The 24,344-nt window shown below is 39.2% G+C and overlaps 1 protein-coding gene across 2 annotated transcripts in view; it reads right to left on the bottom strand.

The window, feature by feature from the left end:
- Positions 1 to 8,344: 8,344 nt before the first annotated feature.
- The window catches only part of CPQ (carboxypeptidase Q), a 463,292-nt gene continuing 447,292 nt past the window's right edge, over positions 8,345 to 24,344 (bottom strand). For both annotated transcript variants that reach the window (XM_082858694.1, XM_082858693.1), the window contains one exon: positions 8,345 to 9,515. In XM_082858694.1, coding sequence (XP_082714820.1) covers positions 9,352 to 9,515 — 164 coding nt within the window. In that variant the 3' untranslated portion in view covers positions 8,345 to 9,351. The remainder of the gene's footprint in view (positions 9,516 to 24,344) is intronic.

Below are 24,344 nucleotides of genomic sequence, written 5' to 3'. Positions count from 1 at the left end.
TTCACTTATATAGGGTACCTAGAGTAGTCAGATTCAGAGAGAGAAAGTAGAAAGGTGGTTGCCAGGGGCTGGAGGCAGAGAGTAATGGGGTGTTATTGGTTAACTTGTACAGAGTTTTAGTTTTACAAGATGAAGAGTTCTGAAGATGGATGGTGGTGATGGGTGCAAAAAAATGTGGATGTACTTAATGCCACTGAATTGTACATTTCAAAATGATTAAGATGATGGATTTCACGTTCTGTATATTTTAGCACAATTAAAAATAATAAATGTTAAAAAAAGAGAAATATAAATTATAATGAATAAATATCACATTTTAAAATAAAAATATTTAAAGTGAACATTTTCTTTCTCTTAACATCTTTATTGGAGTATAATTGTTTTACAATGGTGTGTTAGTTTCTGCTTTATAACAAAGTGAATCAGCTATACATATACATATATCCCCATATCCCCTCCCTTTGGCGTTTCCCTCCCACCCTCCCTACCCCACCCCTCTAGGTGGTCACAAAGCACCGAGGTGATCTCCCTGTGCTATGCAGCTGCTTCCCACTAGCCATCCATTTTACATTTGGTAGCGTATATATGTCCATGCCACTCTCTAAAGTGAACATTTTCTACTTAGATTTAAAAATGTTTGTTGGATATTATTAATTTTACAAATATAAAACTATTTGCAATTCTAGCATGAAATGTCCATCTAGCTGCCAGTTTAAGTTACGGATATTAGATATTTAATAATATTGAAAATATTAAATAATGCAATATGCCACCATGTAAAACTGTTGTGAACACCATGCTTATTCATGAGTGTGTTCAGAACCACAAATTGGAACAGGATGAGAATCAAGAAAATGGACGCTTCACGCTTCTGGGAAACAGTACCTAATTATGCAATAACTATTGCCTTCTTGCTTTCTGAGAGGAAAGATTTGACAAGTTAATGAATTTGTCTCTCCTTCTTGAGTACTTTTATCCCTCAAATCTTCTTCATGTTCTGAGGCAGCGTCTACGTTCACAACATCCGGATACAGTTGTCTCTCAAAGGCAGGACCCAAGGGCAGCGTTTCTTTGGAGCCAACGTGGCATTCGCCTGAAAGTGATGCTTACACTCACGAGTCTTGCTGTGCCTGCCCTGAGTGCCAGATAGCCGGTGACAGAAGCACCCGTATAACCCTCAATAAATTTGTTGTTGGTGTGTCTTTGTGATATGTGGGGTCTTCTAAAAGCACAAAGCCCCTCTTTCTTGAGCCAAAGAATGGCACTGTTCAAGCCCCACTTTCTATTCCTTGAAATGAAAATGAACCAGTTAGACTGCATCTGTCCACACAGTGAAGGCTAGAGGGGTCATTATCCAGAGGATTTATGTTTGTCCGAGTGGGATGTTCGGGTTTGAATGTTTTAGATTTCAGCCACATTTTATCAGCTCCGTGATCTTGGAAAAGTAACGTATGAGGTGTATATCCATGTTTTCTCATCTCTAAAATGGGGATTAAAATAGGACGGACCTCACTGTGTTGGGTGAGGATTAAATGAGAAAATGCATATAAGGTTCTCAGCAGCATAACTGGCCCAGGCTGGGTATTAGATAATGGTGATGATGATTTGGATGGCAAGGCAGAGCTTGGGGAAAATTCATGTTCCATTACAATCTCTGGGATAGACTGGCAGGTACTTAGAATTAAGAGAACTAATTGGATTAGGGTGTGCCTTTATCATCAAGATCTAAGGCACAACTAATTGTTCTTTAAATCTGGAAAATAAAACAAGGCTTTCTGAGGTATCATCAAACTCATAGATAGTTGTACGGCTGCTTGAGCAGAACTGGAATGACCACCAATGATAATAAGAACATCAGATTCTCCAAAGGACTTGAGCAAGCTTAGGATATGCTGCACATATATGAGTGTTTCTCTGTCAAGTTTCAGGGCCACAGAGAGGCCCTAACGTCCAGGGAAAAGGTCTTTGCCTGAAATTGTGTAATTGATTGGTTGGAAGACCTGATTTGGTGAAAGCTGAGTTTTGCGTACAAAACTCCGCTAACCGTTGCTTTCCACCATTCCTTTGCTGAACTGTGGATCATCTCAGGGAGAGGAAAGGAAAAAAAAAAAACAAACTTCAAAGGTAATTCCTTTCTGCTTCAAAAACAGTCTTGGGTTTTCTGGTTTAACAGAGAATTGAGAAGTAAGCATGCATCATTAATTTCTATGCAAAAACATTCTTCACTTCAAATGGCAATTAGCTGATAACATTTCTATCTTGTGTCGTGCTGAGATTTTTACGCTAATCATCACATAGCAGTAAATTAATCATTTGGGCACAGTTAGAGAGGATGTATATTTCATGAGACAGATATAGATATCAAGATCTGTTTGATATTTACTCAAGGTAAGTGGGAAGCATCTCAAATTATTATGAGGGGAGCATACTGAGCAAATAGGACTGTGTGGCAATGAAATGTATGCAGTGCAGACACATGAAGACTTTCAAAACACTCTTGGTGTCATTAGCGTAATTATTGTGAGGAAATTGGAACACTCTGGGAACTTCAACTCCAAATCATTCAGACACACCAGAACCCTCAAAACCACATCTTAACAATGTCAAGGGAAAAATCAGCAATTGACCTCCTTTCCCTCTAATCCCCTCCCTTTTCTGTTACAGAATTCACCTTTTTCACATTGTACAATATGTAAATGGGTTTCTCTTCTCGATTTGCACTTAAGTCTACTCAGCCAGACGAATCAGCTTGACCCTAAAGGCAAATTGGAAAGCGGCTGCGTGCACATTATAGGCCACCACTCAAATGAGACACGGTTTCTTAGCAGAGGAACAGTGCCTTTGACAATTGATGGAAAATAAGAGAATTGTACTTGAAAGTGCCTCTACCTGTAGTGATTCAAGGGCACGTGCCAGGCTCCACGGCTGCCTGGGAGACCTAAGCAATTATGATGTGCGAGCAGAGTTATCGTGAGAAAAAACTCTACAGACCCCTCTCTTTCTTCATAATTCTTCCTCCCCCCTGTTTACCCCATGTGGTTCTCCGTAGCTCCTATGCGATCAGTGCCACTGATTATCCCACCAACCAACGCACTCCCCAGCCTCACACATTCACACTGTCCCGCAACCCAGTCCCTCCATTCTCCTCCAGTAAGGCAGCAGTAGAGGGCCCTGGGAGGACATGCCTTCCTCTGGCCGTATGCAATTATTATTTTTTCAGGGAAATAATAATATTTTTTATTATTATTGTCCCTAATATTTTTCAGGGACAACTTTATGGGGAAAGGCAAAGAGATGGAATAAAATCACTTCCTCAGAGACAGTTCTAAGATATAGGCGAGGAAGGTACAAGCCCATACCCCATGCAGAAAGTGGAGGGGGAACAAAGGGCCCCGTTTCCCGGAGGGGCTGGGTGGGTACAGTGACACAGAAGGCAGTTGGTGGGGGGGGGGGTGGAGTCTCGCCAGCTGGTGGGAACTAGAGGCTAGAATATCACTTTGTGATGGTTTTTCTCTTTCAAAGTGGCTCTGAACTTTAAAATTCTGGAGTGAGCGGGGAGGATGGTGGTGGCAATGAGTGGAGAATACAACACGGGACATATATCTGAGCTCTGCCATCTGTGAGGGTGATCTAAAGATGCTGCTCAGGGTGACAAGCCGAAAGCACAGCAGCTCCAAGTCAAAGGGAGGTGGACCATGAGCGTAGCTGTGTTGCTACTGAGAAGTCCCTCTCTGCTGATCTTGAAGGGAATGGAAGAAATTGGTCCAATAGGACATAAAGTGTTGCTCTATTTTAGGGAGCAACCAGCATTTATGAGTTTACATAAATGATTATATAGGTATTTATGATTATATATGTATTTATATGTATTATGTATATATACGTATAAATATATGTATATGTATATACATATATGTATATACATATATATGTATATATACGTATATATACATATATGTATATATATACATATATATACATATATGTATATATACATATGTATATGTATTTATAAATGATTATATAGGTATTTATTTATATATATTTATACATCATTTAACATTTATGTAAAATATATGATATTACATATAAATATATATATATATATATATATACACATCTGTATAGGACGTATTCTTTCTAGAAAATAATCCTTGAAACTAAATATGATTACCAGCTAAGCCATAGAGTATCTTTGGACTCCGATAATTCATAGATGCCATGAATTTTAGCTCAGTCTTTGGACAGTTCGTGAAATCCTTGAGAATCTACATTCCTGAACTGGAATCAAGTAGTGAGAAAAGAATGGTTCAAAATGTACAAAATGTAAAAAGTATATGGGTGTATACATTGGACAAAAAATAGTGACTTGACACTTATTTCTGCCCAAGTAAGAGGAAAAGGGATCAGCTTTGTTTTTAGGTATGAAATAATTAAAAACTCAAATAAATATATGAAACAAGAGTTTTTAAGATACTGAATGTCAGGAGATGAAGGACCATGGTGCCCAAGAGACGGAAAATAATTGAAGTGAGTCCTACGATGGCACTAGCTTACCTTGAGAGAGTTTCCAGTCACCGTTGAGGAAAGGGAAACCCAAGCAGAGCCCGGGAATCACCATGAGTTGAGGGAGGATTCTGAATGTCCGGGGAGGCCAAGGCAGCGAGAGTTCATGGGACACAGTCTCAGAGAGGGGAGAGCCTCACAGAATGAGATGCCAGAGACCTGCGGAGGGTCCCCCACCCCTCCCCAGCTGAGCACCGATCGGTGCATGTGTTGGAGGGAACTCTCAGAGGTTGGGAAGAGCCAGCTGAAAGGGATAGAAGAAATAGCACTAGGAGCTCCAACGAGGGCAGAAATAGTTTGTTCTGCCCATCAGAGAGGAAAATCTCATAATTTATGGGGCATCAACAGAGCATTCAGAGGGTTTAGCCCTAGTAATTAGGCAAAATTAGCCCTAGACTAAATGCTCCTATAATTCTACCTCACAGAGCTTGGTTAAAGAATTGGGATGTGCTGTATTTCTCAATCCAGCATGAACCTGAGACTGATTGGATTTTGGATCGAGGTGGAAGACATCACCTTGTAAAGCGCATGACCCACATTACTCAGTCAGAAGATCTATCTTCTTGTGTCTCTGCATGGCCACTGTAGTAGGAACTGACAACCATGTGGGTTACTTGCAGTCCAAGTCTCCATTTATGGCTTCTGTCTCCTTTTGTGAAGATGGAATACAAATGGGACCACCTAAAGCACAACTGTGAAGACCTCCCTCTTTGGCAGCTTCCCATGTTTCCTGATTAAGCTTATTCCCTTGCTTGAGCGAATGCCAGGACTTTCCTGCTGGTATTCAGTTTAGCTCTCTCTTGATAGGGCTCCATGTTAGGAATGTTTATCCTGTTCCTATCATTACCTCAAAGAAGAGAAGGACTGAGGAATGGAAACTGAGAAATGGACTTGCCACAAGATTAAAGGAGCTGACATTCCCCAATCAGAGGACATTTATTGTGAAGCTACTATGTACTATGCACTGTTCTCGGTGCTTTCAGATGTGTTTCAGGGGACTGTGCCCTTAAATTAGTCAAGCGATTCAATCACTTGTTTTCAATCTATTCTCAACAGGACGCTACATAGGAGATATGAAGTGAGAGTCGAATTTGTTTACTTAGAGACAATTGTTCTACTATTTATTGAGAAGTCTATGTTTTCTTTTTTGCTGATCTTCTGTACCAACCTGGCCATAAATCAAGTCTTCATGAATGTGTGATTCTGGATCTGGACTCTCTATTCTGTTTCATTGGTCTGTTTATCTACCCTTGTGCTAATGCCATGCCATCTTAAATACTACAGCCTGATAAGAAATCTTGATATCTGGCAACGTAAGATAAAAAAAAATCAGTCAGAGTAAGCTGTGGTAGCAAAGTCCCACAGATTATCAGTGATACTATAATATCAGTGTCTTTCTTGTTCATGCTTCATGTTCATTACGGGTAGACCAGAAGCTGGGTTGTGCCTGGTCATCACTCTGGAGGGGGATTCCTGGAGCAGGCACTCTCCGCAACACTGTCTTTTGCTATGATGAGGAAGAGAGAGGACGGCAAAATCATGCACTGGGTCTTAAAATTGCCACTCAGAGGTAACCACTTCTGCTCCTATTCCTTTGTCAAAAGCACATGGTAATACCAAATTACAAGGGATCAGGAAAGTACAACCTTGCCTAGAAAGAAAATCAAGAATATTTGGCAATCACATTAATGGCTACTATGATCCCCTACTTTTTCTTTTTCAGGAACGCTGCCTACTGTTAGTCCTTTGTCATCCAATTACCTTTTAAAATCAGCTTGGTACATTAAACCAAGCAACCAACCGATAAACTAAAATTACGAACTCAAATCCAAAAAATCCCATTGGGAATTTTTCATTGAGATTGTATTGATTCTACAGATAGATTTGGGGAGAATGGACATCTTTACTATTGAGTCTTCCAAAACTTAAACATGGCATATTTATCCAATTTAGTTCTACCTTAATATACTTCAGTGAAGTTTTATCATTTTCTCCCTAAAAGAATCTTACACATCGTTTTTTGTAAAATTTGTTTCTAGATATATTATTAGATGTTAATGTAAGTAACATATTTTTGGTTGCATTTTCTAAGTATATGTATAGAAATGCTTTTCATCATATTTGTTGATTTTTCTCTCCAAACCTCCTAAACTTTGTTTTTAATTTTGATTTTTTGGTAGGTTCTTTTGAATTTTCTACATAGGCGATCATATTTAGCTACAAATAAAAAGTTTTCTTTCTTCATTTCCATTGCTTAGACTTTGTCCCCCCTGCCTTTCTGTAGTGGCCAGGACATCTAAGATACCATTGACTAGAGGTAGCTCCAGTGTCTTATTCCTTATCTTAAAGGAAAAGTTTTTGGTATTTCATTGTAATTGTGATATTTTAAACTTTTTTGGGGGTAGGAGGTTTTCATCAGGTTAAGGATGTCCTCTTTAGTTTTATCATAAATGGATTTGGGATTTTACATGACTCTTTTTCTACGTCTTTTGTGGTCTGTAGTTTCTCTATAACATGTCAGTGCAGATTTCCTCTCATCTATTCTGTTTGGGATTCATTGGGTTTCTTGATTCTGTGGATTGGTATATTTCATTATTTCTGGAAAATTTTCATTTATTCAGATAATTCTTTGTCTTATTTCTTCTTTTCTGGAACCCTGATTAAACATATATTAGGGCATATAACTCTATCTTTCATATTTTTTAACCTCATTCATTTTTTCCATATCTTTTTCTTTTTGTGCTAAATTCTCATTAATTTCTTCACTATTTTTTTTAGTTCATGAATTCTCTTATCTGCAGTTAAGCTGGTCCTATAATTTTCAAATTCCATTTACATTTCTAGAAGTTCTATTTTTTTAAAAGACGATATGCTTCGTCACTTTTTATAGTCCTTTACTCTCTATTCTATTTTCAATCCCTTCTTTTACTTCCTCAAAACATAATAGGCATAGATTAGAAAATTCTTGATTTAAAAATTGCAATATCAGAGGATATTGTGAATTAGTTCTGATGTTTTCTTGTTTGGACTGCTGTTGCTCAGAATGTTCTGATTCCTGTTTTTGTGTTTTATTTTCTTGACTGTGTAACTTTATCTGTGGGAATTTCTCTGGACCCTCCATTCAGCAATTACTTAATAACAGTAATTTTCCTTATGGTCCTCAGAGTTATTTTTAGTTCACCATTGTATTGAGCTATAATCCACTGGGGTTCTCTAATGTCCCTAATATGGGATTTGTCTATAGTCCCCTGAGCCACTAAAAGCTGTGAAAATAGAAATTTAAGTTCACCACATCCTGCATATTTTCTCAAAAAGAAAAGCTGGTTTATGTGCTGTATATCACCTTGGTTCATGCCTCCACTTAATTTTTTGTCTAATATTCTTTACCTCTTAATCAGTTAATTCATATATTTAAGAAAGTGTTTCTCAGATGTTATCCAACATCTTTAGTTTTCAGTGTAAGTGTCAGTCAGTGTACCAGTCGGCAACCTTGCCAGAAATGAAAGGCCTTTTTAATCATCACCATTAATAAAACTGATACTTTGTCTTCTCCTTCTAAGAATTCAGTTACGTGTATGTTAGGCCTCATATATATTAGATCACAGTCTAATGATCCATTCTGGTGTTTGTTTTCCTTCACTTTTCTTTCTCAGTGTTTTAGTTTGGATAATTTTTATTGATCTGTTTTCAAGTTTATTGATTCTTTCCTCAGTTTTATCCAGTCTGCTGATGAGCCCAGCAAGGAAATTCTCCATCTCTGATGTTGTATTTTTTATTTTAGTATTTGCATTTGATTCCATTTTATAGTTTTCATCTTTCTGTTGAAACTCTCCTGTTCATGTATAGAGACCCATCTTCCCACTAGAATGTAACCTATTAATCACAGTTATGTTAAAGTTCCTCTCTGATATTCCAACATCTGAGTTATCTCTATTGTCTGGTTTTCTTAATTGCTTTAACTCTTGACAATGAGTTTTTCTTGCATTTTTGGGTGTGTCTTGTAATTTTTTAAATTGAATACTGGACATTGTGTGTGGAAGAATAGTAGAGATTATTCCCAGAGTAGAAGGGGATCAGTGTTTTGCTCTGTGAATATGATTTAGCTTCTCTAGCCTCAAACTTGTTATCAGCAAAATGTGAATAAGCCCCAACTTCATAGATATATTATGTGAACTATATAAAACATAAATGTCAAATAGTATTATCATTTGTTTGGTGACAGATCTTTAATAAGGCAACTGGATTTTACATACTTGATTTTTTCCCCAAATGGTGACTTCTTTCTGTGAATTAAAAAAATTTTAACCTCATTAAAAAATTCTAATAATATAAAAATGTACAAATGAGAAAGCCAGATGCCTCCATACATTCAATTAAGACTGTACTACAATTGTGTACTCCTCTACTCCTTCAATGAATAACTTAACAAAATATTGGTCACTGTAATTAATGTTCATAAATACATGCATAAAAGCCAGAGGTCTTCCAAAGCTTTATCCAGTATTTACTTTCAAAGTAGAAACAGTATTTTTAATATGTGGTGTAAAGAAATGCCCTCACTGTGATCCCTACCATTGGCTGATTCTTTGTGGGGGTGGGGCTTATTCCTTACACTAGGAACAGAGAATTTGGAAAGTATCAAGAAACATGATATCAGAAAGTATGAAAAAGTGTTGTGCTTTGTAAATGATCACATAAAATTGTTAGGTGAAGCGGGGCTCCTTGAAGCTGCAGACCCAGGATTCCTGGCCAGAAAGGACAAAAGTGCCTTCTCTCTTGCTCTTGCTAAGACCTGGGCAGCATTTCTTCCATGTCTGCAATGACATAAGAGACAACAGCCCAAACAGCAGCAGCAACATTCATCTGCTTTGGATCCATGACAGTCATGGTGTCTCCATGGGAGTGATGGAAGGAGAAATATTTATATAGGTCATCAAGTAGACTGGCTCCTGGGGAAAAAAGAGGAAGAATTCTTAGTGAAGTATTTTGACAGGCATTGCTGAATAGCGGCTCAGAAACCACTGCCCCCTTCCCTGATCCTATTATACAGGCTGCGATGGCAAAATAATGATGTTCCCAGCCTCTCTTGCAGCAAGAAATGGCCATGTGACACTGTTCTGACTACTAGGATATGAAGTGGCAGGCGGTGGGTGAGTTCTAGGAAAGCCTTTACTTGGCTGACAAGAGTCAGTAAAATGCCCCCATGCTGAATTAGATGAGAAGTTTGGAACTGCAGGGGGCAAAAAGCCCACACACTAAAAATGGCAGAGTGGAAAGACAGAAGGAGCCTGGATTTAGAAAATATTGCAAGCCCATTGAATAAGCTCTACACTGCCTTCTTCTGGACTTCCTGCCTCCCAAAGGAGAATAAACTTTATTTGAAAAGCAAGTGATACAATACCCTCTTTCTTTATAAAGAGACAGTATTTTTTCGTATTAGCAGAGTGCACATTTTTTACCTCCCTGGATACAAAAGAAAGTCAGTACTCCTTTGCTCAAATTTTTCTTCTTATTCATTTACTTCCAATAAAATTTCCCAGCAACCTCCAAGGGCACCAGCAGGAGTCTCCGCCCCACTTAAGAGCTTTCTTGTCACTCTAGTGAAGCTTTTCTCTAGTTTCAGCCGTGGATCAGAGCCTCGAGGTATCTTTACACCTCCCAGTCATCCTTTAGAACCTACCTGGCCCATTCTGTGGGTTCCAACTGCAGTTCTTTAGCCTCTGGAACTAATTTATTTATTTACTTACCATTTTATTATGAAATATAGTACCATACATACATAAGATTGTAGAGAACATAATGTATATTATAAACGGTGACAAGATAAGAGTTCACGTATGTCCATGATTCAATGCAAGAATATCACCAGTACCTTTGAAGCCCATCTTATGAGCTCCCTCCCACCCACCCCACCCCACCCCACCCCACCCCACCCCACCCCACCCCACCCCATGGATCCTTTCCTCCCTCCAGAGGAGGGAGGTGCCCACTATCCTGTTCTGCTTGTGTATTAACCACTCATTGCATTTCTTTATAGTTCTACCAAATAAATATAATCAACACTTTCTAGGGTCTAAATGTAGGAGTGGAATTGCCGGGCTATAGAGCCACATGTGTGTTTAATTTCATCATGCAGGTCCAAAATGCTTTCCTTTTCAGTTTATCCTCCCACTCTCAGTATATGAATCTTTCTCTTGCTTCACATGCTCTCTAGCACTTGGTGTTGTCAGGCTAAGTTTTGCTAACCTGCTAGGTGTGAAATATTACCTCGTAAGGTTTTAATTTTTTTTTTAAATTTATTTATTTATTTTTGGCTGTGTTGGGTCTTCGTTTCTGTGCGAGGGCTTTCTCTAGTTGCGGCGAGCAGGGGCCACTCTTCATCGCAGTGCGCGGGCCTCTCACTATCGCGGCCTCTTTTGTTGCGGAGCACAGGCTCCAGATGCGCAGGCTCAGTGGCCACGGCTCACAGGCCCAGTTGCTCCGCGGCATGTGGGATCTTCCCAGACCAGGGCTCGAACCCATGTCCCCTGCATTGGCAGGCAGATTCTCAACTACTGCACCACCAGGGAAGCCCTAATTTTTTAAATTATTAATGAGACTGAGCATGTTTTCACATATGCATTTTTTGTCATTTATGTTTTCTCTTTTGGAAAATGCCTGTTCATGCCCCTTGCCTCTTTTTTTTTTTTTTTTTTTTGCGGTACGCGGGCCTCTCACTGTTGTGGCCTCTCCCGCTGCGGAACACAGGCTCCGGACGCGCAGGCTCAGCGGCCATGGCTCACGGGCCTAGCTGCTCCGCGGCACGTGGGATCTTCCCAGACCGGGGCACGAACCCGTGTCCCCTGCATCGGCAGGCGGACTCTCAACCACTGCGCCACCAGGGAAGCCCCCCTTGCCCATTTTTGAATTGATTTGTTTGTCTTTTCTTATTGATTTGTAGGCGTTCTTGATATATTTTAGATACTAATCTTTTGTTGGTCGTTGGTTTATATAAATCACTTCCCAGTTTGTGGCTCTTTTCACTCTGTTTATCATGCATTTAGATGAATAGATGTTCTTACTTTTAATATAGTTGAATTTATGAATCCTTTCCTTTATGATTTTTATTTTTTATATCTTGTTTAAGAAATCCTCCCTACTCTTATATCACAAAAATAGTCTCTGGGGTCTTATTCTAAAACTTTTAAAGTTTTGCTTTTCATTTTTAAGTTCTTCATTCATTTAGAATTGGAATCCATTTTGGTGTAGGGTAGGCTTTTTTTATTTTTAGTTGTTTCAGCAAAATTTGGCTAACACATCCTCTTTCCCCGCTGGTCTGCAGTATCAATTTTGGCATATATCAGATTTCCTTGTTGCTTTGTTTGGGGGCTTTCTAATTCTGTTCCAGTGGTCTGTTTGTCTATTCCCAAAACAATATCACAGTATCTTAACTACCATTGCATTCTAATTCTCGTTATCTGGCAGGGCAAGTTCCCTCACTTTCTCTTTCTTCTCCTTCAGGAATATCTTACTATTCTTGACTGTTTGCTCTTTCAGATAAAGTTTAGGATCATTTTAAAATTGTACGAAAAATATTTTTGGATTTTGATGGGAATTGTGTTAATCTACGTATCAATTTGGGGAGAACTAGCATCTTTATATTAGGATACTGTGTTTTTATCCATGAAAATGGTGTGTTGATATGTTTCTATTTATTAAGTCTTCTGTAATGTCTTTGACGTTTTGTAATACAGTTTGGCATGCCTTTTGTTAGTTTTCTTTCCTCCATGGCTTATACTTTTTGTTGCAACTGTAAATTATACATTTAAAAAAATTTGCATTTTCTGTTTGTGGCTTTCCATTTTTAGTATCAAGGATATATATCTGATTCATAAAATGGGCAAGCGGTCCTTCTTTTTCTATACTCTGGAATAGTTTGTGTAAGATTAGAATGATTTATTTCCTGGTCATTTTGTAGAACTCCTTACAAAACCATCTAGGTCTGATACTTTCTTTATGGTAAGAATTTTAACTAATGATTCAATTCCTATCCTGGTTATTGGGTTATTCAGGTTTTATGTTTCTTCTTGATTTAACTTTGGAAATTACACTTTTCTAGGAATGTGTGAGTTTTTCCAAATATTCAATAATCAGCATAAAGTTGTCAGTAATATCCTGTTTTTATCTTTGTTTATGTCTGCGGCACCTATAGGGAGTACGCTTTTTCATTCCTGATACTGGTTATTAGAGTCTTCTCTCTTTTTTGTTCATCAGTCTTGCCAGCAGTTTGTCAGCTGTGTTACTCTTTCAATAAAAAGAGAGACAATCTTGTTTTGGGGGGACATCCTCTAATGTATAGCAGTTTTCTTTCATTGATTTTTACTCATTTATTATTTCCCTCCTTATTCTTAGGTTGATTCACTTTTATTTTTTTAACTTCTTGACTTGAATGCTCAGTTTATTACTTTGCACACTTTCCTTGTCACTGACATAAGCAGTAAGACTACAATCTTTCCCCTATTACTGCTTTAGCTCTCTATATCCCACCAGTTCTGATGAGTATTTTCATGATCACTTAGTTCTAAATATTTAGTAAGTCCTACTTTGATTTTCTTCTTTGACGCATGAGTTAGAATGCGTTTTTTAATTTTCAAAGGTATGGGGTTTCCTTAGTTATTTTTTTCATTTTTGACTTCCAATTTAACTGTTAGAGAATGTGGGCTATATGATACAAATTCTTTGAGTTTTGCTGAGATTTTTCTCCATGGCCTATTGGATGATCCATTTTATAAATGTTACATGTGTTGAAAAGAATGTGCTTTCAGTGTATTGTGTCTGTGCATTAAAATAAGCTTGTTAATTGTATTCTTCAAATCTGTTAACTCCTTACTGATTTATTCTTTATTTGGTTTATCAATTTTGAGAGAGAGGTGTGAAAATGACCTGTGATTTGGGATGTGTTTATTTTTCTTGTAGTTCCAGCAATTTCTTTTTTATATATTTCAAAGTTATTCTTTTAGGAGCACATAAACTTAGAATTACATCTTCCTGGTAAATTGAACATCTTTATTTATTTTAACGTCTTCATTGGAGTATAAATGCTTTACAATGTTGTGTTAGTTTCTGCTGTATAACAGAGAAAATCAGCTATATGTACACGTATATCCCCATATCCCCACCCTCTTGCGTCTCCCTCCCACCCTCCCTATCCCACCCCTCTAGGTGGTTGCAAGGCACAGAGCTGATCTCCTTGAGCTATGCGGCTGCTTCCCACTAACTATTTTACATTTGGTAGTGTATATATGTCAGTGCTACTGTCTCACTTTGTCCCAGCTTGAACATCTTTATTAATATGTAGTCATCCTCGCCATTTGCAGTAGTGCTTTTTGTCTTGAAGTCTAGTTTTACGTAATATTTAATATAGCTGTATCTCCTTTTTTTAACCTCATTCTTTGTATGTCTTTTCCCATCAATTTACTTGCAGTCTGCCTCTGTCCTTATATTTATAGGGGTTTCTCTTACGGACAGTTTAAAGTTGAATTCTTAAAATCTAGTCTAACAATCTTTGATTTTTAACTGGAGATTATAATTCATTTGTGTAGCTCGTGATTATTGTTAAATTGGACTCATTTATTTCATCTTAGTTTTTACTTTCTATTTGTTCATTTGTTTTCTAAGTTTGCTTTTTTCCCTTTTCTTTCTTGCTCTCCTTTGTGTTGATTTTTTTTCTTCCTCCTATCATTCCTTCCCCCACCCCAACTCTACTCATTTGGAAGTTACACACTTTATTTCAGTTCTCTCAGTGGAGACCTCAGATGTTCATATGGCTTACGTATTTATTTAAAGTTAACCAATACCTTATATAAGGACACCGGGGCTCCAGGTTTTGTCTCCTGTCCCAGACACACTCACGCCTCATTAAAACCCATGCTCTAGGAGAACAGGGATTGGCAGATACCCTTAGACAAAGGCTCTGGAGTTTTCTTACCTCTTACAGATTCTCACTTCATCATTTTTCACCCCAGAGGAATTCCCTTACTTTGCCTTACTAAGCCATGTATTATAGAAAGAGTTATTGTTTTATCGAACAATTATTTTTGGCAGGGGGAGCTAGGTGTCTGAGAACTTCTGGCCTACCACATTGCCAGAGTTCTCTTCTCCCAATCCTCTACTTCCTGCTCTTTGTTCCTGAGCCCTCTGTTGCCTCAGGATGCTGTCCAGATTTTCTCTACGCTGACCCAAGTTTTAAAAACTTTTTTAAAACAAAGTTTTAAAACCTTTGTACCTACTTATCTCCCCAGACTCCTTGCTCTGGAGTAGGACATGGATTTCCCTCCATTCATTCATATTTCACACTGAGTTCAGCTATGTTGCTATCAAACACAACACAAGCCAGTGATGCAAAACAGACATATAAAAGAAAGCTCAACTCTCAACCCTGACAATTAATGACTCCAATGCCTGTCAGCAAATATCCGAAACAGGGTGTATTAGGTTGATAACATCTACCAAACCCTTCACCTGTGTTGAGGAGGCTCTTCCTCTTCAGTGATTTTTCTTTTTCAACTAGTAAAACATGTTTTCTGTTGTTCCGATAGCTCTGAAAGGGTGGGATCTCACCATTATCCAGCCTAATAATGTACAACCTTCAGTGGGTGGGCTGGAGCTGAGGTTCATAAGTGTTCAGAAAGTTCAGTCCGATTCAACTGGACAAATACTTGAGTCCCTACAACATTCTAGGCAGTGGGCTAAGACATAAAGGTGAAAAAGACAGTCTCTGCTCTCAAAAGCTTATTCTGCAGGAGAGGCAGAGAAAATGTGTCCACAAATAATAATAACACAATCAGAATGCACTGAGTGCTATGGGCAAAGGACAAAAAATAGTGGATACCTTATGTAGTTGAATGACCTTCTCTGACCCCTAGACTAGGTCCCCTTGTTGCGTGCTCTCCATACTTCTCCTATCGTAATCTTCACCATTGTTTGTTATAACTGCTTGTTTCACATTTGTTTTCCCCACTATATTGTAATTTCCCTGAAGGCAAGGCCACTGTTTTGTTCTCCACTCCTGTCACCAATGCCTATAACGTAACACCAAACAGATGAGGAATGTGAATTTGTTGAATGAATGAATGAAATCAGAGAAGTGTATAAGTGAACGGGGCCTTGGGGGTGCTGTATCAGTCAGAGCCCTTGTGGGAAACAGATGGGACACTCCAAGAAGATAACTTGGAAAATTTAATGAAAGGATTATTTACAAAGAGTGGTCAGGGTTAAATAAAACCAATAAGGGATGCTAAAGAGAAGCAAGGGAGGCCATTTCCACCCCTAGGCCTAAAAAAGCAGAGAAGAAAGCAGCTGTAGCTGCAGTTGTACCTGCTGGAGGGGGTCACCAGAGGAGCTGTGGTTGTTTGAAGCCAGGGAATCAGTCCCCTCCTGGTGCCTCTCATATCCTACAGGCCTCCCTTGGCCAGACCCAATCATAAGCCAGAGGGCAGTCCATAACCGTTAGCCTCCAACGGCACAGTATAGGGTAGAGAAAGGTGAGGATTGATAAGCAGTGGTACAAGAGACTATCTAGCACAAGTACTTAGGCTGTCAACAGACCGAGGTGGGGACACGGATATTCCAGGTGAATAGAACATGTGAGCATTATGTGTGGGTAACTTGGGTTAATTACAGGCAGAGAAAGTTGGCAACTAACGTCATCTTGGAAAGTTCCTAAATAAGGCTGACAATAGACTGAACACAGTTCATAAATGGGAAGGCTTTAGGGGCCAATGGGCAGGAAGGTGGGGAGACGGGAGCTGCACCTTAGGGAGACATTCCAGAAAAACGTGGAGGTAGAATTCTGTAAACAATCGTGGTGGTGAGGAGACGGCTAGGAAGGAAGTACAGTTTGGGGGACAGGTGACAAAGACCAGGGCCAGATGATGAGAACCCAGCCTCTGAAGTTCTCTGGAACGCATGTGTACAAAGATAACCAAACTTCCAGTGAAAAGCCCAGGGGTCCATTTTTAAACCAGAAGACACTTTACGCCATGAACTCGCAGCACAACCCGACGGAGACAAATCTGCGTGTTTACTTTGGTAGGAGCTAGAAGCATTTTAACAGAAACCATGACATTTTAGAACTAGTTGAAGCCGGTGAGCAGGATGTGCTCTCTGGATCCCAGAGAGCATCAGCTGGATGTCAAATTCATCCACAAGTTAAGGACAAAGTCAAGGAGTTCAAAGCACGGAAGTCACTGAGGGCAGGTAGAAGATGAATCAGAACTGTGGATTTCAAGAAACAGAAACGGACATTTAATTCCAAGAGACAAAGTGCAGCTTGCTAGGGGCTGGTTCCCTCCCATTTAGAGTTTCCTAAAGACGCAGCATGATGGCTGACAGACAAGACTCCAAATTCCGTATTGAAAAAATAGAAGCAAGAAATATTTGTGCATGCCCTCTTCAAGGCCTCTGAAATTCCCTGTCTCAGACTGAAAGAAACTGACTGCCAGATGGCTGGGAATTTGGCTGCCTCCCTTTAAAACTAGTGACTTAAGGAAAGCATTTCCTCAGCGATCATCTAAGTTCCCATGAGCAACGGACAAAACTGAAACAACTCCAGAAGATCTGGTACCACCAGCGAGAACACTGATAGCCACAGGAGATGGGAGAGCAGGCCTGCTGGCAGCCTTACAGCTTTGTCTCTGCAGTTCCAAGGAGACGTTTAGTCAGTGACAGCCACTGATCGAAAAGACCAGCACTGAGGGAGAGGCTGCATTGCAATTTCTGAGAGCGCCTGACATCACAAGGTGGGGGGCGGCGGAGGAAATGTTAACTGTCCTTAGGGATAAATTGCACAGTATCTTCTGACAGGTAGGGAATCAAATGAAATGAATTTTAGAAGGTGAAAGCTGGTAGGGAGGAGCCTGCTCTGAAGGCTAATATTCACCCCTTGGAAACAAATTACAGCATGATTAGGACAGTTCACCTTTAGGAAATTAGTTCCAAGGGAGGTCTGGAATTTAAGGATGTGAAGACGTATCCTTGAGCTTGTCAGTCAAGGAGAAATTTGGCCTAGACAGGGAGATACAGCTGAGAGAACATAGGGGTTAGAGTCAGATAGGACCGGGTTCCAATTCAAACTCCTCTGCTTAATATCTGGGTGAACTTGGGAGAATCACGTAAGGCCACTCAGCCTCAGTTTCCTCGTGAATGAGTGAGGGCTAATGATACCCGAGTTCAAGATGCTGGTGAGGATGAGTAAGCACTCAGTTAATACTTTACTATAAGATATTACGTATCCACAAGGTTAACCCAGTATGTCCACAACAGCATGATCATTTCAATACAACTTGAAGGATTTAAAATACTTATTTAATCAGTCAAAGTTCTGATGATTATTCTTAAAGATGGAACAGTTGGACCATGAGGTCTATTCTGTGTGACCCCGCCTTGACCCATGTTTGGATTATTTTTCCTTCTCATCCTTCTCTTCCCCCTTCTTCTCTCTCCTCTCTGAATCCTTTTTTTTTTTTTCTTTTGTAAACATTCATCTCACAAAATATTTTCCAGCTGTGTGACTGGGTGAAGATGGTCCAATGAATATGGTAAGAAATACCTGACCTGCCCCGTACTGTTCACAGAAGATTCCAGTCTTCACAGAACGATCCCTGTAACGACGGGGATCTGTGCAGCCTGTGCAGGATATCAGAACAAGATTAAATGAATACCTGCTAATTCCTGAAGAGATGGGTGGATAAATACACAAAGATTCTCATAGCCCCCTCTTATTGTAGGTTGACTCTCATTCATATGTAATCAGTGGGTTTTCATGTACACAAATTAAGCAATTCATGTTATGAGAAGATTTTGAAAGACATTTGAAAGCTTTGAAAATTTAAATTCAAGTCTGTTATTTCCGTGCATACATTGGCTGCCGCAATGTTTCACGAAGGATGCACTCACAGGCAAGCAGCTGTGGAAAATCCATTTGTCCTTTATAAACAGATCCTGCACAGTCTGGGGTATGCAATTTAATTACAGTGTAATGTATTACAGACATTTCCTGATCATAATAATTATGAGGTTAGAGAAGAAGGTTATGGTCTTAACTTATTCCCTACAAGAAAACTTAGTCTCCCTAGGATATATAAAATAAAAAATTACATTTAAAGTTTAATTAAAATTATTATTTCTTTCAGCAACGTTATCAAATGAAAAAACATTATTACCAAAACAATTAGAAAATCAATTCAAGGAATTTGCCGACATTTAATCTCTCTTTTCAAAAGGGGCAGTTTTATCCCTACTATATTAAATCTCATCGAAAATTAGAGTGAGACGCAGCTAATTAATAGCTTCCTAACCCATAGCTCTCCAGAAGAGAAAGCAACTTATAAGAGGGAAAGGAAAGAACAGTAAAACAAAGGAAAGGAAAGGACAGACAGGAAATGGAAAAACGTCCCAGATCAAAGCTCCATGAAAAGCATTATAATTTTAGTTTCTAAATTCTCACCCAAGAATTTCCAAGCCTGTGCTGAAAGGTTTCAGGTGTGCCACTAAGGCCTCGCACCTTCCATCTCTTTGGAAAACTTGCATTGTTGGCTGGATAATTTTGACCACAGAACATGGGTCAACACCAACACACCTGGAGGACCTCCAGTTCACATGTACCTAAACTCTGTGATAATGATTCATCTTTCCATAAAGTTGAAGAACCGTACACCTGTAATGAGACTAATTAATGACTGCTATAGGAAGATGGTACTACAGACTCTCAAAATGTGGGAATAACAGGAAAAATACTATTTGTTGATGGCCTCCTGTGTGCCTAGGGCTTTTTGGAGATGATTTCATTTAATTTTCCAAGTGACCCCATGAGGGAGTGATCATTATGCGTCATTAACAGATGGAAAATGGATTTGAGTAACTAAAGTCACACAGCCAAAGCAGTAGAGGTAGGATTCAAGGCCAGCTGTGTCTGATCGGAAAACAATGCTCCTAACCAGTTTGCTGAGCCTTCTCTCCCTGCCTTAAAGCAGGACATCTGTAACAGCGTTTTCCCCAGTGGCGAACTGTGTTGTGCGTTGTTTGCTCCACTCGCAGCTCTGGTCCCCCATCCTTACTTTGCTTCATGACAAGAAGATGGAAACTCAAACTGGAGGTATCCTGGGTCATGAACTAGAGTGAAGATGTAATCATATTCAGACAGTGGGCTCAGGCAGCCTGGGACTACCTATCAGAAGATGGATAGCAGAGCCTCTCCTGACACCAAGCCCCCTGCTCTTGCTGGGCCACACGCTGCAGGGCCTGCCAGTCCTCCTAAGAGCTTGCAACCATCCCATCTAAAACCCACCCCTCCCCTCTAATCATTTGTTATCCTCTTACCCTGCTTCTTCCCCGCCCCTACCTTTCATAGCACTCTTCTACCACCTAAAACTATATTATTCTCGTAATGCTTTCATTATTTGCTGCTTGTCTTTCCCACTAGAAGGGACTTTGTCTTTTTCACCCTACTCTCCAAAGCCTGGCAGGCAGTAGATGCTCAATAAATGTTTGTTGAATCACCGTATGGATAAATGAATGAATCGTTAAATATCTAATGGGGCAAAAGCAGAGCTAAATACTGGCTTCATTCTCCCTCTCTACAGCAATTTTGCTAAGTAAATCCTATTTTCTGGGGATTCTTCTCTCAGCTGCTGCCTTGGGGAATGATGATAAGAAGAGTCTTGTTACCAAAAACATGGGATATTTCACATATAAGCTGAGAGCTAAACACTCTATTATGTACTATTCAATATGTTCCTCTACTTTTCACCACTGTTATGGAAATTATCCACAACTTGAAAATAAGGCAGCACATCCTATCAATGTCATTCAGGGCAAAGTCCATGCAAAGATTCTCTAGGACAACGTACTTAGTTTGACTCACTGCTTACTACTGATTAAAGGTCCCAGACTTGGTGACGTTATATGTTAACTCATAGATATTAAGTCATAACTCATAGATATAACATAGATATATGTTAACTCATAGTCTATTTCATTTTTTCTAGATGAAAATTACTTCTGTCCCATAGAACAGTTGTTTCCAAAGGTTACCGTTTATTGGCCTCTAAGACATTAACCAGCTAAGCAGTTTTAATCTAACCTAGCAATCTTAGGTTAATACTTATTAAATTACATAAACTGTTTCTCAGATGCTCTTTGGTGTGAATATCTTACTGATTCCCATATAAATGAATGAATTGAATAAAATCTTTGACACGTGTTCCTTTTTTATTTGCATGAGAATCATGATTTCAGCTTTTAGAAGACTATAATTTAATACCGCCCATCTACAACCTTAAATGAATAATCACATTCATGTTGCTTCTCAAAAGTTCAGCGACTCACAGTCCCCATCCATGGTTTTACCCATGGTTACCCTAACAGCACTGAGAAAACTGGTCACCAACATAAGTGCTGGTCTTCTGCCTTCTCCCTTTAGGGTAGTGGATGGTCCCCAATTATGAGGAGGATTGGGGGGAAAATAAAAACAAATTTTATACACACACACACACACACGTTAATATAAACGAATGTATATATGTCTCTATATAAAAACATACATATGCACATCTGTGTGTATATAAAATTGGACTTGTCTTCAACATGTACCCACCCCTTAATACCCTAATTTCTCCCCGACCTGCCTCACACCTTCCACATGAGAGTCATGATTTTGCCTTTCAGAAAATTATAATTTAATACCACCCACCTATAAACCTTAAAAGTACAGTCACATTCATATATGACTGGTTCCTTATCTTTGAGTTTATAATTTTATGTGTGTGCATGTGTCATAGCTTCCATATGTAGCTATAAAGAAACATCTATACCACTCTCTCCTTCTACCTTGTTTTGTAACTCAAACTAATATTGACACTTCTTCTGAGGGGGAAGTTTTGAATCTTACTCATGTTTATATGTCAGTCCCAATTTATAATTCTCCCTTTGTCCATACAGAAATCATTGCTCACTCTTCTTTCATGGCCTGTTGTCAATAACGCTCCCACCTACCTGAGCCAGCCTGACTCCTTGTAAAGGCCTTTCGGCAGTTCTCTCCATACCTGGGGAACGATGCTCCTAAGAGAACATCGGTAAAAACTATCTCTGACAGGGCACACTGTGAGAACATTCAATGCATATGGGTCTTCAGACTTGGAAAGACTCTAAAGATTGTTTCCAGGGTGAACTTTATAATGAAAGCCTTAAAATCAACATGGTTTTCCGTAATTGTGTGCAAACGGACAGATTTTGATTTCTGGCTACAGATACATAAAGGTTACAAAGCCACTGTGAGCGGAAGGCGGATGTTAGTATCGATAGATAGAAACCTTTGTGCCTGTTTGCCACCTCCCATTCTGCTGGCAAGCAGACACAAAGGAATGAGACAAGTTGGAAGTACTACGTGGACGTGCTGTTCTAGACCTACTTCCTCTACTGAACTATGATAATTCTGGAAGGCTGGTTGGCAGGTGCATGGCAGGCATGCCTGGGGATCATGGTGGAGCTGGAGAGAGCCACTGCAAATGACTATGGTATTGGAGGCCAACTGGTCGATAGGAAGATGTTCATCCATGAGAGAGGTTGCAAGGGAGACTCTATGAACCTCTGAATAGTGATTCTCACTGCCACGTGGCCAAGCTGATGGATTTATAAAATTTATTTTAAAAGAGGTTTATTATTAAGCACTTAAGCTCATAGTCTATAGGGAAAAAAAGATGATAGTTTTTTTAATAAAAGGAAGAGTTGGCTTGTTTTCACAATCTTTACGATCTTTAAAAAGGTTTAAAAAAGTTGTAAGCAAGGAGAAGGGGGGTATCAGCAACACTGATAAAACTATACTGACAATCAAAAAGGTTGAGTTGCTATTGGATGGAAGGGAATGTTTTGCTGTGGATAGAGAATTAACTGGCTATGAGACAAAGAACAGAAGCAGCGGGTATTTCTCTAGAAGACAGTCCACCTGAGGATCGGTATCACTATTTGGAACTGAAATCAGTCTTGAGAACCTGTAATGGCCCTTCCAGTTACACTGTGGATCTCCATTACCCTCCCTCCATCCTGCCCCCCACCCACTCCCCAGTAGGTAGGACAGGCTAAACTTGTCCTTTTAAAGGGATCTAGCTAAATTCACAGCTGATTAAGCCATACTAGGTTACAAAGAGAAATGGGATTATTTTAGACTGTGCACCTAAAATCTTAGGGATCATGTCAAGGTGGGCAGCCAAGTCCTCCACAAAATGGCTTTGGGGGCCATTGTCAGCAATAGAATTATGGGCTAGATGGACCGAGAGTCTGCACCAAGATAGGCTTCTTCATTTCTGGATATGACAGCGTGAAGGTCACAGGAAGTTGTATCACAGAAGATAGGAAACATACAGAAGAAAGTACAACTGCTACAAAAAAAAAAAAAAAAAAACCCATCTGAAAAGATATAGCATTAAAAATGTAATAAAAGGTAATCCTAATGAATAACATGTAATCACGGCCAGAAAAATGCTATGGCCGCTCAGGACACTGAAGAAAACTGATCTGGGACTGAGTGCCTCTCGACTCCTTTCAATTCTTTATTGTTTGTTTATGTGTCAGATAGCATGGATTTATCCAAAATAAGTGTGTCCATGCTTTTGTGTAAGTCAGTGGGTTACAGGAAGATCACAAACTATTTGGCTAAAGCTGCAAAGTATTAGTCAACTTTCCTCCACTTCTGAGGAAAGAACTACAAGGAAAATAGAAACATGGTGAATAGTCCTGGCTTCAAACCATAATCCTGAAAATGAAGCAGGTAAAGTTCGAGGTTGACACTGGTGAAAAATTTGGTGGATGTTGGCTCAGTTATTCTAACATGCTTTCATTTTATTTATGCAAATAACCTCTTTCTTTCTTGGTCACCTGGCAGGTTCCCATTTGGCAGCTAAACGCAGCCCCATTAATTGACTATCTGCTAAAGGGATGCAATTTTTTTTTTTTTTTTACACACAAAACCTTTTAAAATTTAACCTTCTGAAAGTCGTTATGCAGGGAGGGAAAAAAGTGAGCTAAACATGCAAAGCTTTGTGGATTCCAAAACAAAGGAAACAAATGTATAAGAAGGAGACTGGGAAATGAATATGCTCTTAATGCAGACACACATTTCACTTAAAGTAAAACACCAATTCAAGGAATATCCATTAAATGCCAATGCTCATGAAAAGATCCTGGCCCATAGCTACCAATTAATAGGGAATCTACAAGGCTGAGATGTAAATTTAACATTGAAACGCAGCTAAATTCCCAATGCTATTATGGTTCACCCTCATTAATGTAATTCTTAGGACAATCCTTATAATGAAGAAACAGTGAATATTCTCAGTAGCCACTCAAAATACAATTACAGTACATTTGATTAAATGCTTCTGTGGTGAGATAAACTGCAATGTATACATTTCTGTGGTTTTTGTTTTTAAAAAAAGGCTGATGATGATAAAGGAAGCTAATGCTGCTTTGTGGGCCAACATGTCATTAGCTGCTCCATCATTTATACTCAAACTCCAGCATCGTGGGGCAAGGTAAATGGTGCTTGAGATTCGCTGCTACAGACCCTGAAATAGTTTCGAGCGCAGAGTTTACAAGTAATACCAGGAGTCCTGCTGTTTCACCTCCTGAGTCATTTTTCTTAAAGTCTTTAGAATTCTTGACAAAAGGTGGAAAGAAGAGAATGCTGTCCTCTACTAACTAATTAAACTAGTAAGAAGACCTCATTATGAAGAACAGGGAACATG

The sequence above is a fragment of the Leucopleurus acutus genome (genome assembly GCF_964270905.1).
Source record: "Leucopleurus acutus genome assembly, chromosome: 17".
NCBI classification, from domain to species: Eukaryota; Metazoa; Chordata; class Mammalia; order Artiodactyla; family Delphinidae; genus Leucopleurus; species Leucopleurus acutus.
This window is presented reverse-complemented; position numbering and strand designations above follow the sequence as displayed.